The sequence below is a fragment of the Semicossyphus pulcher genome, unplaced genomic scaffold (genome assembly GCF_022749685.1).
Source record: "Semicossyphus pulcher isolate SPU_LCO1_2020_fin unplaced genomic scaffold, fSemPul1.0.p SCAF_9, whole genome shotgun sequence".
In the NCBI taxonomy this organism is placed as follows: Eukaryota; Metazoa; Chordata; class Actinopteri; order Labriformes; family Labridae; genus Semicossyphus; species Semicossyphus pulcher.
This window is the reverse complement of record NW_027211770.1, coordinates 1,093,551-1,111,392: the sequence shown is the minus strand read 5'-3', so window position 1 is coordinate 1,111,392 and position 17,842 is coordinate 1,093,551. Positions and strand designations below refer to the sequence as shown.

The window sequence follows — 17,842 nt, the reverse complement described above, 5'->3', positions numbered from 1 at the left end:
CAAGGAGTGTCAGAGCCTAAAACATGAAATGAATTCATGTTTGCCAATTTAAAACCTGTTTGTTTCTTACTTACTGCACAATGATAGGATAACACTTCATATTTTTTGTATTTTTTATTAAAATGTTTCTTCATTAATATATTACCCATTAACATACATTCAAGGCATTCGACTTAAATCTTACATAGAGCTCAATGCTACAACAATATAAAAGGCAAACATGTTTGCGTCATCACAAAGGCTTGACTTCGACATAGGGTTACAAAGAACAGTGTTATTGTCGAACAAGTATGATACACCATTTATAAAAACATTTTGGTTGACAGCTGGTATCTATAGTGTCCATCAACTTGTATTATTGCACTTAATATTGGCACAAGACAGTCACTAAAAGGAGAATGTAAACTAAGAGCTTTCACTGCAGATAGAGATACTACAGGCTGTTTTGCTAGAAATGTAACGTGTCTTAGTGACTCTGGTTAGCGGAGCACTGTGTATTTCTGAATGCAACACCAAAGAGGTGTCACACTGACTCAGCCCTGATTTGAAGTTGAAAGAGAACAGACACACTGTTGGTCCAAGATGGATAAAGTTGACAACTTTTTGGTTTAGGAATTTCTTGAACTACTACAGTCTCTGAATTTGTTATAAACACAAGTTACCATGATCAACTGATTATACAGTCCTACTGATTTTCTCTGTCTGTGTGATGAATTTGTTGTAACCTTAAAAAATATAAATTTCCAAAACAATTTCAAAGATTTCTCTTGATGGATTGTTTTATTAAAATAAATCTTATTTTACCTTAACAGATATATTTTTGCATAAATGGGTCTTTTTGTAACCAAAATATAGGGGATCTCAAGATTTTTTAAGGCTTATTTATAGTTGGAGTGTTTCAGTGGAATCCGATATGTAAGGCTTTATTCTTCACCATGGTGAACTTGCTGACAAAAACCTTGGAGAAGGCGGGATCCACTAGGTAGCGGTAAGACTTGGTGACAGAGGGTGGGGGATTGGCGAGTGTCACCGGGGGCTGCAGCTGGAGAGAGGAAGCAGAGGGGGAAAGAAACTGGGAGGCCCGCATCACGTAATCCACCAGCCGTTGATACTGTTGCTCTGACAGACGTTCACGAACACCGTCACCCTGAGGGAGATCAGACAGATGATTACCAAAACACTAGTCCTACTGAAGTTAAATTTGCTGCAGGTGGTGTCTAATCATGTCTCATCAAGGACACATGGAGTGTTCTGTATCTGTTATCATGCCAGCCAAACACGACAGCAGCGTAGTTCATCCTAAACTTGAGAAAAGGCTACTGCATCTTAGTAGGGGGCATGCTACTACTCCAAGAGAAATAGCACGGCCCATTTTGAGTGACATGGCTACGACTTATAACAATATTTGTGCACAATTCCATGTAGACATGTCAAGTCATCTTGGCACATGAGTAAACTGTAAATAAAAAAAATCAGTTGACATTCATTCCACAGGAATCAAATACGTTTTAGACATGTATATTGTCTTGCCTTTAAAAAAATATTGAAAATGTCTCCCTCTGTATCTGGTAATGGTACAAAATGCACTGCCAGTGTATAGCAGTGTTTAAAATCAACACTGTTTAATTCTTCTTCTTTTCAACAATGGTATAGAATTGTACCATGTGACCTCTTTGCAGCTCTATTGTCTCACCTCTGTGTCGCTGACTACTGTCTGCTGCTGTAAGGTGAGTGTAAGCTGGCCCTGCTGTCCTGGCTCCTGCTGACACTCCACCTGCAGAAAAACAAGATTTCACATTATTTTCACCTGGCCTACAAGCTCTTCACTCAAGTGAGATGTAACGTAGAGCACTTATTCTTTTCTTGCTGACTCTTGCTAGTTACCTCTGTGATGGGGAAGGCCTGCTGCTGGGTGTCCTCACCGAGGCTGACCACAAACAACACCTCAGAGGTGAGAAGTAGACAGCCAGCATGCTGTTGTCCTGACCCACTCACAATTGTCACGTCCAGGGCCATGTGGAGCTCCGGTCGCCCAAGAGACTGAAGCATCTTCCTGCAGTCAGGAAGCAGAGCAAACAGGGACATGTATCTTTTAGAATCAAGGAATGACATATACACTACACTATTGATTTAGAAGGACAGGCTTGGACAATTCTTGCTTCACATACAATCAAATTTTAGAAATAAGGCCTATGTCATGCTAAATCAACATTTGTATGATAGGCAACCATCATACGCAATTATTCCCCTGCGTGCATGGGTTACGTGTGAATATAGACACACATTATGACAGGCCCCTTTAACTTCAGATATACACATTCCTATAAACATAAGACCACACAATGTGCAAAACCACACGTGTCTGCATGCATCCTGTAATTTACATTTCTACATGTTCCCTGGGTGGTTCCTATTACACACATGTTCGATGTTCGGAAGTATGTATGCAGGGACTACAGCTTTCTTTCATGTTTCTCTGACTGTGTTTATTTTGGAAGGCAGGTGTTCAAATTGCAGAGCAGATGTTTAAACAGCCACAGTAGGGACTGATTGGTCCTGTTCAGTGTTACTCTGCTCAAGCAGCCTGACCCCTGGAGTGTCTGGGCTACCTGCAGTAGTAAAAATAATTGATGGATGCCTGATGGAAACCAGTTTGACTGCAAAGCAGCATGAACAAAACTACTGGGGAGAATTATCTCATCATATCTATTTTAATCTCATTTTAATCTTCTGCTAACACTAGCACAGCATACTGCTAACCCTCTAGGAATATGGCAACTAAAGAGGAATGTCCCAGAGAAATATCAAATCTAAAATTTGGCCCTTTCCTCTTGGCAGTTCATGGTTAACACGCTATAAGAAGTCAATGTTTTATAGCAATAGAAACCAAACCAAGTCACAGAAATCTTAAAAGCTTTCTACAGCTCTGATAACCTCCTGGATATGGAGACCTCTTATACATGTTATAATATTTTTTAATGTTTCACTGGTTGAGCATACTGGAAACAGAGTGTAAGATGCATTGCTGTCATTACTACTGAGCTTCAAGACATATTTTCACAATCCAGTACCAGAAGGTAACCTTCTGCTTGTGCAGCATGGACCTTTGTAAACTCCCCACTCTTCCACCATTTCAGCACAGAAAGGAAGGTGTTTCTCTTCAATCTGATGGCATTGGGAAACATCTCTGGATAGACTCAAACAGAGAAAAGGAACAATTTCTAGCTGCTCGCTTTGGCAGAAAACTTTTAAACAAGGCTTAGGGGAGCGCAAGGGAGGGCAGGCTGGCTACCATGTGTGGAATCAAGGTCAAACATCTTTCCAGACTTTTCCTTTTGTAAATTGTCAGTAATGACCCTGCACCTCTTTTAATCAGAAAGCAAAAATGATGAGAAGTAAGGGGAGGAAAATGTATACTGGACACTCTCCCCTCACACTGTCTCTACCATATCTGGAGCAGCATCTCTACACATGACAGAGAAAACACACACATATACAGAGAGAGAGACACCCGCTGGTACGTCCCTCCTGTAAATGCACTGATTTAGGTGGAACATCTTCTGTTAAATATTGACCTTGTTCTGTTTAAAAGGGTTTAATTGCAGCTGTGTAGTCATTCTTCAGTTTTGTTTGTTCTGACGTGCTGCTGTAAAAACAAGATTGCAATGAAAAAATCTAAAATGCGAGATGTGTTTTTTGGGTGACTTTGTAAAATGTACAGCTCACAATGAATGTCAACAGAGCAGATACTACAGGGAGAGAGAATCACAAAGAGCAGCTGTGTGCAGTTACAGCAGAGGTCTATGTGTGTGGGAAAAAATAACTCAAGAGAAGCAAGGTGAGCAGATTGAAGTTGTTTTGTTGTACTATTATTATGATTATGATTATGATGACGATGATATAACTTTCATAGGGAGACGTAATGTTCGCTGAAATACCCCCCCTCCTCCATACCCCCTTCACTCGCTCACTGTTGTGAGCGTTCTCACATCGGCTCACCCTGACATTTTACAAGGAGGCTGGCAGGAAAAAGTCTGCATAAAGTCGGGGTGAAAAAAGTGTCCGTTTGCATTCATGCATGCAGCCCACCCAGAAAATGACAGGATATCCCGTTTTCTAAAGAATAGCTAGACAACAGTGAGGGGAGGACTCTGTAGATGAGCAGAGAGCAGATGAGAGCAGATGGCACCGAGGGTCGTACCAGACATATTTAAGATGGCTGTTTGGGGCATGAGCAGACTTCTCCTCTGTGGGCAGGTACAGTTGTTTGGGAAGCTGCCACAGTCCTGCTCCATGAAGGATCCCTGTTAAAGGAGACACAAAGACAAACAAAAAGTCAGTAATTGAATTATCAGGGAAGTTTTGCCTCCTTTGTTTGACTGTGTTGTGGATTATATACATGCAATTGTAAAAACAATGTGCATTAACATTTACAAGGCAGGTGCTAGACTCAATGACTTCTTGATTCCTGGCAAAGAGAGTTTCTCTTAGTATGTGAGTGTGCATTATAATGAATTGATGGACATATCCTTGTAAAAAACCAACATGATTGAGATGGCTCTGTGTGTACATGTTTGAGAGAGTTCATAACCCATGTGCGTGTGGTTTTCCTACATTCCACTCTAGCTGTCAGCAGAGCAGCAGCAGCAGTGAGTGAAGTCACCAAGCAGTTAAAGTAGAGCCGCAAAGAACAGAGTGAGATCCATTAATGATGTCACTGAGGCAGTGCTCTGCAATGTTGCTCAACTCTGAATGGGTGTTTTTGAGTCTTTGTAGGTATTTCCATATGTTTCATCAGATAGGATGGACTGTGATGGAATTTTGACACAAACAAATACAGTTGATCGGCATGTAATTTCAGAATACTTAGTTGTCAGAGTGAGTGTTGATGTGTGAGCTGGTCGGTTTGTCTTGCAGTGTGCCTCTCTGTGCAGTCAGGAGCATCAGTGTGTATCTGCTTAGGTTTGCGTTTGTGTTCTGCTGAGCTCAGACAATCATAGCTAGAGCCCAGGTAGACACTGCTTTTATAAAGCACAGAACCTCTTGAGATGTAGTGGGATGTATCCAAGATATGTTAGTGCCAACACACACCATCATCTGAGCCACTCCTCTCTAAAAACCTAAAGGAGACTTCAACTGTTTTTAAACCCCTGTCCTTTTAACATCTTTTTGACGTACTTTGAGGTCCTAATGAACAATAGATGCAAAACGTTTTCAAAGTGTTCCAGTAGCTGGCCTCAGCTAGCACTTGCAACACAGGCTGCTATGGCCGCAATGTGAACCTTATGGGCAACAATGCCCAATAGACATGAATTCCACTATAGGTTCAACATTATGGAAATTCTTATGAAGATATGGATCTAAATAGAGAATAACCTTTTTGTTGAAGAGTAAAGAAGGAGAAATTTCTCTTTGAAATCTTGTAGTGAAATGTAAGTTGCTGCAGAAAAAAAGGCAAGGGAAACAGTACTGAGAGTAAGGTAGAGTAGGTAGGTACCATTCTGATTTTGTCAACAATCAAAGAGTAACCTTGCTGTATGGCCAAATCTCTCTTTAGTTTACATTGGCGAGACATTTTCGTCTCTTAGGGTAAAGATTTAGATTCTTTTGCAAATGTAGTTGATGTACATTTTTAGAAAACTTTTCGAACCTGTACTCTGTGTTGGAAACTTCCCTTCACAATTATGGAACTTGTTGCCAGACATGACACATAAAAAAGGAGTTCTTATACCATCACTTGGTAGCTTAAATGGGTTAGTCATGTCTGTGTTGTTCACATGAGAATTAGGCTTTTTTAGCTTTAATTTCCCAGTTTTCTGTTTCTCCTACATAATAGAAGGAGGGGGCTATAATAATGAACACAACTAAAAATCAGTTTTTCAATCACCTCACCACAGCTTCATCCACTGATGTACAAGGGAGAAACATGATCATTCTTCCAACATGCTGTTATCTTTGAGCTCCCTGAACTCACCATATCCTGTCTGGGAGACCAGTTCAGCTGCTCCTCCAATGGGCTTGGTGAAAACCCCCACAATACCTTTCCCCACTCCAGAGATGACCCCTTTGGCCTTGCTACCAGCTGAGCTTTGCATCTCCCAGCTCCTTTGGAAGTTCTGCATGGGCTGGTCCACGATGCCCGCTATTGCTCCTGAAAGAACAAGGAAAAGTCGTTTGCTTTTACTTTTTTATTTCCTAATTAATATTACATAATACAGATAGAAAAGTGACAAATAAAAGGAAAAACTTAAATACATTAGTGGGGGGAAAAACAACAAATGCCTCTAAAGAGTTGCTCTTGATGGTAGAATTAAGTAATTCATTAATCAACTCATGCTCTGTAGTATAAAAATGAATTATTTTTGATGAAGTCCCAACAATATGATAGCCACCCTTCATATTTTTCAAATATCTTGAAAACTTTATAACTTGCTCGGCTGAACAGATTCTCCCATTTGTACTATTTCTTGAAGAATAATGGCATAAGGTGAAAAACTGAGTTGCGAGACCAGGAATGGATTTGAATAATTCAACCGAATTACATTTGAGGCATTTTGGGCTGTGTGCGTGTGAGTGCTCTCCCACATACCTAACAGGCTAATGCCAAGTCGTGACAGTCCCTGCCTCAGTCCGTCCCCAAGGCTCTCTGGTAGCTGGCGTCTCCATTCCTCCTGCCTTGTATAGTGCTCCTCATCCAGAGACAGGCGGTCCATGTTCCTCGCCAGGCTTGTTGCTAAGTTGGTGATGGATGTCAGTGTGCCTAAACAAAAATGCGGTACGTTCATACATACTCATGTTCAGAGTTTGCAGTGACATTATAAACAGTGACAGTGGAGAGAGACATATATTTTTAACCCACTACTTTATTATTTATACCATAAAAAATTCCAGTCATGTTTTAGGACATTACTATTATTATTATTATTATTGTTATTATGGGACGGAGAGATATAGAAGACCTTTTGTACCCACAGCCATCAGACTTTTTAATTCTTTAGTAATTATCTGTCTTGAAAGTGTGTAGGTATCTCTGGCCTGGCAGTTGGCTTGAATCCGATTTATCCAATAGGAATTTCTCTGTAGATGTAGGCAAATCATCATCGTCCGGAAAAAAAATACATACAATTTCTGACATTGGTAAATGGTAAATTGATTGTGCTTACATAGCACTCAAAGCTGCTTTTACACTACATATCACATTCACCCATTCACACACACATTCATACACTGATGGCAGAGGCTGCTACGTAAAGTGCCCAACTGTTAATCAGTTATCACATTCCTACCCGTTGGCTATGCCACTGGGGGCAATTTGGGGTTCAAGGACAATTCGACATGTAGCCCGAGGGAGCTGGGGATTGAACCTTCGACCTTTCGACTGAAAGACGACTGACTCTACCACTGAGCCACACAACAATTATTCATGTTGTCACACACACAATGTCTGCCACAACAGTTTATTACACAGTTCAAATTATATTATATTATATTATATATATTGCTTGTCACCACTGGACGATGGCAATCTAAATAGAAGCAGTGCTTGTTATATATTGGATGTGCTTAGTTTTTTTCTAACAAAAAACAAATGTGTGCCCTTTTGGGCTATATAATATAGAAAAACACAATGGCCATCTGTGCTACCTTTTGAGATATGTTTGACGAAGGAAGTGGTTCCTCTAGACACCCCGCTGACGAAGGCTCCAGGCCCGCGTGTGAGACCCTCATACGGCAGCCGGAAGAAGTCTGACACGCCATTACCGATGCTCCGCACCAGGCTGGCAGGACTGCCCAGAATCTCCAAAGACCCCACCACCCAACCTGTGAAAGTCAATTAACACTTTTTATTATAATGCATCATGTACTTTTGTCAGACCTGTGACTGACTGGCGATCAGTGCAGGTTGTACCACACTCTCCCCCATTGACAGCTGGGATCGGCTTTAGCCCCCCCCGAAACCTTGAAGGGGTATAGATAATGCATGGATGGATACATTTTCTATTTCCTTTCTATTTATTCAAAGAAATACATTGAGAACACCTGCTCTTAGGAGGAACTTTCCAAATACAAGCCCCTTGAGTATACTTTCATAAAATCACTTACAAAGAGTTACTTCAAGGTTATACGCTTACCATTACATTATTTCTACAGAGATCTTCTCATATTCAACAACACACACACACACACACACACACACACACACACAGAGAGAGAGAGAGAAATACACACTCCTTGCATGAAATCATACTGTCACTGTAAGATTTACAGCCTCCTACTATCCCACCTCTCTCATTCAACCATAGAGTCCCCTTCAGATGGCACGGCTCATTGATATTTATGCTCTGACAATTGCATCACAAAAATCAAATGGCTATTTCTCAAGAGGCCAGACCCTGCTTTGCTCATATTCTCTGTCAATTTGCACTTGAGTGATGGACTCTAATGGTAGGAAACCAACTCAAGTGGGGCCTAGTGGTCGTTTCTGCTTCACATGCTCTCCCAGTTGTGGTTTTGGTAAAGAGTAAAGTCCTGACAGGAGCTGATGTTTACAGGACTGAGTCATGCTTTTAAAATACACATACGTACACATATACCAGGGTGTATGGACAAAGACGTGTTCATAAATCTGGATTTATGCCTGTGTGATCATCGTACCGTACATCCGAGTACTAATCAGTACCAGAACCAGGACATGTTTTGAGGAGAAGTACAAAGCCTGTATTGGTCTGATAACAGACCTGGAGACCACCTACAGATTAGCCCGAACGCTCTTCACCTATGCATCATCTGAGTAGAAGAGTCAAATATGACACTGAGAGAATCTAAATGTTTTTCAGGCTACAGGGATTCAGATATTATTATTATATCCTGTTGCTAGATGATTTTACTGCACTATCTACCACAAAGAAATTGAATATCTGCTGTTATTCTGGCTTGAACTGAGTGCATATGATCTGAGGATAAAGGTGTGATGTATGCAACAGTATCAGTCTAGTCTCAATGTGTGACACTTAAAGACCATTTGCTATACGGTGTGAGAGTAATGTGGTAGCAGGTGACTATGAGGCATATGAGAAAGAAAAAGGTTGTGCTCCTTCCTCCATTCACAACATACCAGCTCTGAATAGGGCCCCAGCAGCATAGTGCATAGCCAATGCATGGACAAGTTGCCTGGCCGTGGTGCACAGTGGCCCCCTCTCAAACAGGGAGAAGGACAGAGGAGTGTGGTCTGAAGCGATGTACAACTTCAGTGAGGCGTGGATGCTGACCAACAGGTTGACTGGCTGGATGGTAAGCCTCTGCAGCCGCACAGGGTGGACCAATGCCTGCACCGATTGAAGTACCTGGAAGAAATGTTATACTTTTAGCATAATTATTATGATTGCAAAATCTTGTGATTCCCAGCTCAGTAATAAGTTGCTCTATAAAACTACTTTATAATGGCTGAATAATTCAAGAATAACTATTGGAAAAAATATTCCACCAGCAACCAAGTGACATATTTTCATTAATTCTTGTCAAAAGTAATATTTAACCTAGAGATAATATTAGGATAGGGAGATGATCGTACTTTAATCATTTCAATTATTAAAAGTGCATCCTTTCATTTACCTGTTCAATTTGACAAATTTTGTAACAACAGCAATGTACCTTATTTTGTAATTAATTAAATACTGTTCCAAACTGAGCAGACCTTATTCATGCACATGCTGATAACCACGATGAGGTCGGATGCTGCTTAATGTATGTCTAACCAAACCTAAAGGCATCATTGTGGCAATAATATAATGACAAAACTAGAACATTTTTAGTCTCATCAATACCTAAATAAAACTACTAATCTATGAGTAGTGCACCTGTTCAGGGAGGATGGCTGATCCAGGCTCTCTGCTCATCTGGGTCTTTACGGTGGCTGATGTCAGGTTGCTGTCAGGGATGTAGGTGTGGAATAGGGTTTTAATGTAGTAGACAAAAGTGTCTTCAAGGTAGACTCTGGCAGGTTGAAGCTGGAGGGTGACCTGAGGAGAAAGCACACAACAGTGTTCTGAGAACTTGTGATTAATGATTAACCTGTATCTTTAAGTGGGGGCTGCCTTTAAGTGCCAAAGGAATTAAGCTTTTCTGACATGTGCAAGAATGCAGTCTTAAAAGAATTAAACATTTTTTGTTAGATTGCTTTACTGGAAAATACAAATATTTTACTGATATTTATTGCTGTCCCTGAGCAAAACCTTATGGTAGCATGCTGCTAGGTGACTGGTGAGGAGGCTGCTATGTATACGTATTGCATTTTGCCAGATATCATATTTCCTTTGGTACTTATATCACTGGGTATTAAGTTGATAAAGTGACAGCAGTGTTCAGGTCTATCAAGCAAAAGAAGTCTGACTTCAAAGAGACTATCTAATTTTAAAAAAGCTATAATAATATACACCACCATATACACTGCAGCAAAGAAAATTCAAATACAAAGACAGAAGATTGAATCCAACCTCCTCCACAGTACATCTGTCTCCAGCCAGAGCCATCCTCAGCTGCAAGAAACAAGAGCGTTTGAACTCTTCCAGGGCTTCAGGAGACTTAGTTGGGTTGGCATCGCTGCTCCATGGAGCTCCAGGCTCGGCTCCCCCTCTCTGATCCTGGCACAGCAGCACAGGAAAGTGGAAACTTGCTCGGTTATAAAGCTGGTTGTCTACCTGCAGATTGGAGCAGTAGACCTCGATAAGAGAGCTGTCAGGCATCAGGGCGAAGAAGGGTACCGTGCCCATTCCAGGGTCAACTGTAACCTCCGAAGGCAGGGAGGTGGGTGCTGGAGTCAGGCTGAGGAGCAGCTTGGTCAGCGTTAGTCTCAACAGCTCCACTGAACCCGAGGAACTGGTGATGTCATCACTTAGCACCACGCTGGCTTCACTAAGCAGGACTCTAAAGGACAGGTTTGAAGACCTGAAACAAAAAAGCAATTGATAATGTTCATATTGGATATACCGAAGTAAAGGACTGTAATGGTTTTCACTGATGCATGTCTAAAAATTGTCTGGGATTGCATATGCTCATATGCTTGCTCTATATTGCTGTGTATTACTGTAGTAAGAAAAACATCTGAATATGGACATATATTTTATATTTAGTTATAATAGAGTTATAATTTAGATGATTTGAACTGTACTATAAAGAGAACCTCATTCTTGTGCTGCTGATGTTTCACAAATTTTCCTACCAGCAGAGCACATCAAAAAAGATTATTGATCTCATTTGTTTACATTTGCGTAACATGTTTATTTTCACTTCCAGGGCCAAAATGACAAAGCAACAATTTGCTGATGTAATGGAATAAAACTGTAATACCATGTTCTACTGTACTTATTTCCTTCATGACAAAACAAGGTTTTATTGCCCTCCTGTGGTGAAAATGAACCCTGTTCCTTGATGTTTAGAACGTTGTACCAACTGCTGCATGACAACATCGCTATTAACTATATCAGTAAAGCAATTTGTAGAAAACATAATAAAAAGACACATGAAAGATACCTTGAGTATGGAAGATAAACATAGACAGACGATTTCTTATGGATCAAACCTTAAAGGAGCAGAAAACAATAACTTCAAAACCCCTGCCTGTGCACACATACCTGTTGTGCTGGTTGATTACAGCATCCATGCTGCCCTCTGGTGCCAGAGAAAGAACCAGGGTGCCTTTGTCATACTCCACATCTATGTAGAGACAGCCAAAGCCTGGCAGGAACACAACCTGGGGAGCAACAGAATACACATCAGGGGTGAAATATATGACACCTTGATACTCTTTGAATGTAGAGTGTAGGAGTGCTCATTTTCACCTTGAATGAACTTAGAGGAGGTAACTTTACCCCTACACAGTTTCATAGCTCAGTGAGGTGCTCTCTACACTTTCCCTTGTGCGTGTGTTTCAGAGCAGTCATGTGTCTTATTTTAACCTCCACCACTCCAGGTTCAGAGTGATCTGCCCCTCATGTGACGAAAGTAAGCAGATCCCCGATGAAGGCTTCGCTCAGCAGTCATAACAAGTCCAACCTTTGTCCTCTCACCCCTACCACAGAGGTCAGACTCAGACCTCACAGTAACCAGAGATACACAGCCTCAACCTCAACCTGCAGCTGGCTAGACACAACACCAAACATTACACACACTGCTCCTTGACTTCTAGCTAATCCCAGACTATTAAACTGACCAAACCAAAAATATTTGCTGGCTAGTTTTCTAACTTGTGTTGGCATACATGCACAAACACACCACTGGAACAAAGTGTTAAACTAAAGCCAAACTAAAGCTGCATGCAAAAGAAGGGGGTAAAAGTATATAAGTATATAAATTGTGCACCAAACCTATATTTTTACATAGTCCCACAAGTGTTCTTGTTACATTGTAGTCATTGAAACCTTAACATTGATTTTATTACATAGGAGATGCAGGGTATTGTCATACAGAAAGAAAGACCTTTTTCTACATAAAAATACAAGCAAGTCAAAGTAAAACAGGATTATACGGTTCTACATGTATCTGGCTCTTGCTGGTAAGTCTATTAAATAACAGTATTTATAAGCCTGTGATGAAACTATTCTCCTTTGATCTAAAGCATGATGAACTCTGACACCTAACTGTCAATTGTAGTACCAGTGGAAACCCCTCAATGCTATTGCCCCTGAGCAAAAAATTAACATCTTTGCAGCTTATGCTGCCTACATGCTTGTTTTTACCTGGGTGCCAGGGCTGTTGATATCTATGGGGTCAGTCCAGTCGGTGGAGCTGTGGTCTAAGGTGGTTTTCAACAGCAGTGTGGGTAGCATCTCTTTCTGCCTACATTCGGGGAAACTGGAAGAGTGGTGGTAGAGCTCATGTTGCAGGGAGCAATTAGCTGGCAGAGGACAGCAGTACACCTCACTCCTTGTAGTTTCTATTAAAGAAAATAAAGGAAATAGTAAAAAAAAATTATGTATGGATAGTATAATAGTATTGGACAAGTATGGGATAAACTGAGAAGAAATTTAATGAGAGGTACAGCCAGGAGAGCTAAATACTTTGCAATCATATAGTGCCATTCTCAGGTTCAAAACACTAAAGGCTCTTAACACAACATGCCATAATTCACACATTATAACACACATTCATTCAGTGATAGCAGAGTCTACCATGTAATCTGACACACACCAAAGGCACAGATCACTTGAGCAATTTAGGGTTCATTATCAGCATAACCCCTGATCTTCCTATTAGTGAATGACCAGCTGTATCCTCTGAGCCACAACTGCCCGGATCAATACAGCCCAGTCAGGAAGAACCGTTCCCTACCTTTGACATTTTCTTTTAGAAGCAGTGGGACAGGACACTTGTTGTGGATCAGCATTCGAGGAGAGGGGTCCTCGTTCAGGGTGATGTATGTTACCCCAAGGTGCTCCTGATATGTCAGTAGTATGCATCTGCAAAACACAAATAAAAACATAAGTAAACAAGTCCATAAATAAAGTGTCCACAGACAGCTTCTAACCCGACCCCTTCTAACCACACACAGATAGGAGCTCACACACCCACCAACATGTCAAACGTCACATTATTGCTATGTCCACTTGCAAAACTCAACGGTGCATCCCTGGGCAGAGCCCCAACTGAAGCCAGTTGGGGCTATTACTGTTTGTATTACTGTGAGTAGGACCATACTTATGTTTCTATTTATGTATATTTTTATGTTTGACTGCACAGTAACATTTCCAGACACCATGAGATAAGGCTGTATCTGTGAAGAAAGATATGATACTATCATGGGCCTAAGTAGTGCACATACCATATACCCTGTGTTTTTTTTGTGATATGAAATATCTTTATACTGGGATAAAATCAGGACAAAAATACACAAGAAAAGAAAAAGAGAGAGACAGAAAAAAGAGAAAAGACATGAGATATGCTAGAGGAATCAATTGCAGTAGAAAATCAGAGACTGACAGTGGAAATGTTGAGAGCATTTCTCTTTTTGCCTCATCAGCAGAGTTTAACAAGCTGTGAGCAGCAACAGTACCTCTAAGCTTTGAAACCTTTGCCAGCAGGGTTCGGTACCCTGCTCTAAATGGACTGTCACAGCCAGCTAACCACCCACCTGCTGCTCAGGCCACCCCAAGAGTCTGGTTCCCCAGGAACAGACAAACTCTGCCGCAGGAAGTCTGGTCGGATGGGAGCGGGGAGACTCCATGCTGATGATCCAACTCCAACATCAGGCCTGGGAAACAAGCTGAAGAGCATGTGCCTGAGCGGTAGAGGGAACTCTACCTTTCCCTGAATGTTAGTTTGGAGAAGATCCCAACATGGCACAGAGCAGGGTTTTGCCAGAGACGATTCTTCAGAGGGAGCAAGGCTGAACACTGCTGTCTCTGGTATCTCACAGGCCTGAGTAGAGGACATGATGTAGACATGATGAAAATGGAAAGAAAGGAGAAGAGGAGTGTAGAGAAGAGGAGAGGGGAAAACCAAGAAAAAAAGGACAAGAAAGAGCAAAGAAGACGTGAGTGATTTGCACAAAGGATACATGGTAAAACCACACTGTTATTGTACTCTTTTCTTTCTCCCACTGAGCTTAGTGCTAAATTGGTAGCAGAGAAGCCCTGCTGTGCTGGTTTAGCAGCCAGTGAGCAGTGAGTAGTTGAGGACTACAGGGATTAGGCACTGAGCATGATGAATAGACCAAAAGAAAGGCATTCCTGGCCTTGTTTGTGGTCTGTGTTATTGTTGAGCCCATCACCCACTATTTAGTTTTTTTAAAGCTCTTTTTAAAGGTTTTTCAGTCAATTAGTGGCAACTGGCAAGCCCTGCCATCCTTCTTTAAAAGGATCTGAAGGCTCATTAAATGACATCATTACATTGTTGCTCTCTTTGGGGACAAGCAGCAGATGAAAGCGAGAAGGGAAACCTGTATCCAATTCTGGGTGTTTGTCTAATGTCCTTATGAAGTGCCATTGCCACATGGTGAGACAGGGAGGGGAGGAGGGGGAGCAATATGATCTGATGGAAAATGGCTTACTACAACAGAGCAATGTGTATGTGTATGTGTTTAGTGTGAGTAACGTGAATAGGGAATATACTGTATGTGTGAAGCTTCAAAAACTGTTGCAGGACAGGCTAGATGCAGAGCCATACACATGTATGGAAACACAGACAGACAGACAGACAGACAGACAGACAGACAGACAGACACACACACACCACACACACCACACACACACACACACACACACACACACACACACACACACACACAGGCCATATGGTTATGAGGTAGCACTGAAGGAAGGAAGCTATGGTCCCAGGATTTACAGTGTTTCAAGTTTTATAGAGAGCTGGAGAAAAAAACACTGTGTGTGTGTGTGTGGGGGTGTGTGGTGGGGGGGCTTAGAGAATGGGCAGGTGTTGTTATGTATGAAATATTATCCTTGTATAGCCTGAAACTTCACACATGCTCTAGTACTTTGCAAATGCAAGGAGTTGTCAGGAGGAGAAAAACATATACAAAAAGATACAGTATTTATGAATTTCACATATTACCAAGTCCATAAATAACCCAAGTTGAAGTGATTTACATTATTTCATGAAGTCAAAGAAGAGATCATCTGTGCTCTTGTGAAACTTTCTTTGAGTCTAACTACTGAGGTAGTCTAATAACAGGACTTGATTCAGAGAAATTACCTGGTCATCAATTCCCAGCGCATGGTCTGTCATCAGAGGCCTGTATTGTATCATGTGAGGGGTATTGTTGACAAGAATTGTTTTGTCTTCGATCTGTAGGATCTGAATGCCGTGTCTCACCACAGATGACACGCAGAACTGACACAGCTACAGAGGGAACAACAGACACCAAGTTATCAGCTTTGAATACTTAAAAAGCCTCAGGTGGTGAGAAGCATGGTAATGAAGTTGGTGCAGTAGTTAAATACACAATAATATGTTAAAAGAAAAGAAAAACACTTAGAATCTGTTACCTGCAAAAAGCACATTTAACTGTTTAGAGGTGCAAATTAACTGCTTGTAAATGCCTAATAAAGTATGTGTTGATTTTAATATACCAAAAAAGTGTATTAAAGGTACATTATAAATAAGAACCGTCTATAACAGCAGTCTTTAAACTGTTAACAAGTTGTTAAATAGCATTTTATAAGGAGTTACATGAACTTATTATCTATTAACTAATGCTTATTACAGGTAACAATATGAAGTGATTTCATCACTCAAATGCTGTGTGCTCAGAGTGTGCTCAGTTCACTTTAAGTATGCCTTTTAGAATATTTAAACAATCTATATATAATATCTAATGCTTTCTTTTTTCTTATACAGTTTGTACATACACTTTGTTTATCAGGGGCCCATCTCATAATTTCGTCTCAAACTGCTGAAACTAATTATGTCATTTAATAATTTTACCACAATGTGTAAAATACTTTCTAATATATATCTGCCATTTTACTTAAAGCCTTATGTTACCAGACTGCTTCTGAGAGCAGAACAAATTGCTTCACTTTTGCTTGTTTGGTATACAGTGCCATATATCCATTGACATTTATTGGGCATTGCTAACTGTAAGTTGTAAAAGCTTTCAAGTTTGACTGTTGCTTTCCTCACCTTTTGTTTGCCAGGGAATGCTCCCAGTGTGATGTCAGCCTCTATGTATCCCTCCTCATCTAGAGTGACCACCTCGGAGCCTAATCCCTCCTTCCATCGAGGAGAAGTCACGTCGTGCACTAATTTCAGTGCTGTAGACTTGTGGACGGTGTTTGTGTGGGCCCAATAGACACCGATCTGAAAGGCTTCCTGAATGATGGGGGGCAAGTTGGCATGAAGGGGGAAAGAAGAAACAATGAGAGGATGGATTTGGGCAGCGTCAGTTGGATAATTAGGAAGAAAACAAAGCATTGTCAGTCATGTCAGACAAAATTGACTGCATTTGCTTGCATTTAGGAAATTGTCACATGCAGGGTCAACTGTGGCTTCATTACCAACCTTAAGCACAATGTTCCCTACAATGTCCATGTATCCTACATTGCATTTCAATTGTCCTGGAACTGACAAGTATATCACTTACAATTCTGTTGGCTTTTTTAGGACAATATGATTAACATGCCCCATATATGCTTGAGTGGCACTTTGATTGTTTATCTTGCTCTGCAACATTATAAAACATGGCATCACACACAAGCTTTCCCACGTAAAACTGATCAACTCTGAACCAGTCACGGCAGAGAGCAAGTCTTCTCTTGTCTTGTCATGCATGACAATAACAGGGTGCTACAGAAAAAATGCTTTATTTGTTTTTTTTGGTACCCTGGCTTTGGACTTATTATATTCACTTATAAAATATGTGTTGCTATGTGTTATGTTCCAGACGGGGAAAACCATGTGCAGACCTCTCCTTGTGATCTCAGAGGCCAGTGTGAAGACATGCCTACAATATACGGTGACAGAACTTGGCTACAAAATAAGACTTAAAAAGGGAATATTGTTGTAATGCACCTCTGGTGAATGATCTCAGGTTTTGTATTTATTAGTCAAAACTGAAATGAGGAAAGGGCTGATTTCAAAAAGACAGACTTCCAGTTCTTGATTGAAAAACAAAGCTCTTCTTCAGAGCAATAGGAAAATCATTGTAGATTGTGACTAAAATATATAGTCTACTGATGTCTTTCAGAATCAATAATGGCATGACCTGACCTGATGGCTTTGGAAGTTAACATTGATGCATTGCATAGACTGTATAAATAATGTAAGTAGCCACTGTGGCATCATCCGCTTGTTTCTTGACTGTGTATATGAAGCCTTGTGTTCAGCATTT

General features: G+C 40.8%; 1 protein-coding gene across 2 annotated transcripts in view; it reads right to left on the bottom strand.

Annotated features, from left to right (window-relative positions):
• Positions 1-130: 130 nt before the first annotated feature.
• LOC138583631 (intermembrane lipid transfer protein VPS13B-like) overlaps positions 131-17,842 on the bottom strand; it is a 320,195-nt gene continuing 302,483 nt past the window's right edge. For both annotated transcript variants that reach the window (XM_069655550.1, XM_069655551.1), the window contains exons 53-68: positions 16,636-16,824; positions 15,706-15,852; positions 14,126-14,412; positions 13,327-13,454; positions 12,735-12,931; positions 11,631-11,749; positions 10,494-10,944; positions 9,858-10,019; positions 9,116-9,344; positions 7,645-7,821; positions 6,590-6,760; positions 5,975-6,151; positions 4,202-4,304; positions 1,885-2,053; positions 1,694-1,774; positions 131-1,147 (exon numbers count right to left, since the gene is read on the bottom strand). In XM_069655550.1, the coding sequence (XP_069511651.1) occupies positions 899-1,147; positions 1,694-1,774; positions 1,885-2,053; positions 4,202-4,304; positions 5,975-6,151; positions 6,590-6,760; positions 7,645-7,821; positions 9,116-9,344; positions 9,858-10,019; positions 10,494-10,944; positions 11,631-11,749; positions 12,735-12,931; positions 13,327-13,454; positions 14,126-14,412; positions 15,706-15,852; positions 16,636-16,824 (3,036 nt within the window). In that variant the 3' untranslated portion in view covers positions 131-898. The remainder of the gene's footprint in view (positions 1,148-1,693; positions 1,775-1,884; positions 2,054-4,201; positions 4,305-5,974; positions 6,152-6,589; positions 6,761-7,644; positions 7,822-9,115; positions 9,345-9,857; positions 10,020-10,493; positions 10,945-11,630; positions 11,750-12,734; positions 12,932-13,326; positions 13,455-14,125; positions 14,413-15,705; positions 15,853-16,635; positions 16,825-17,842) is intronic.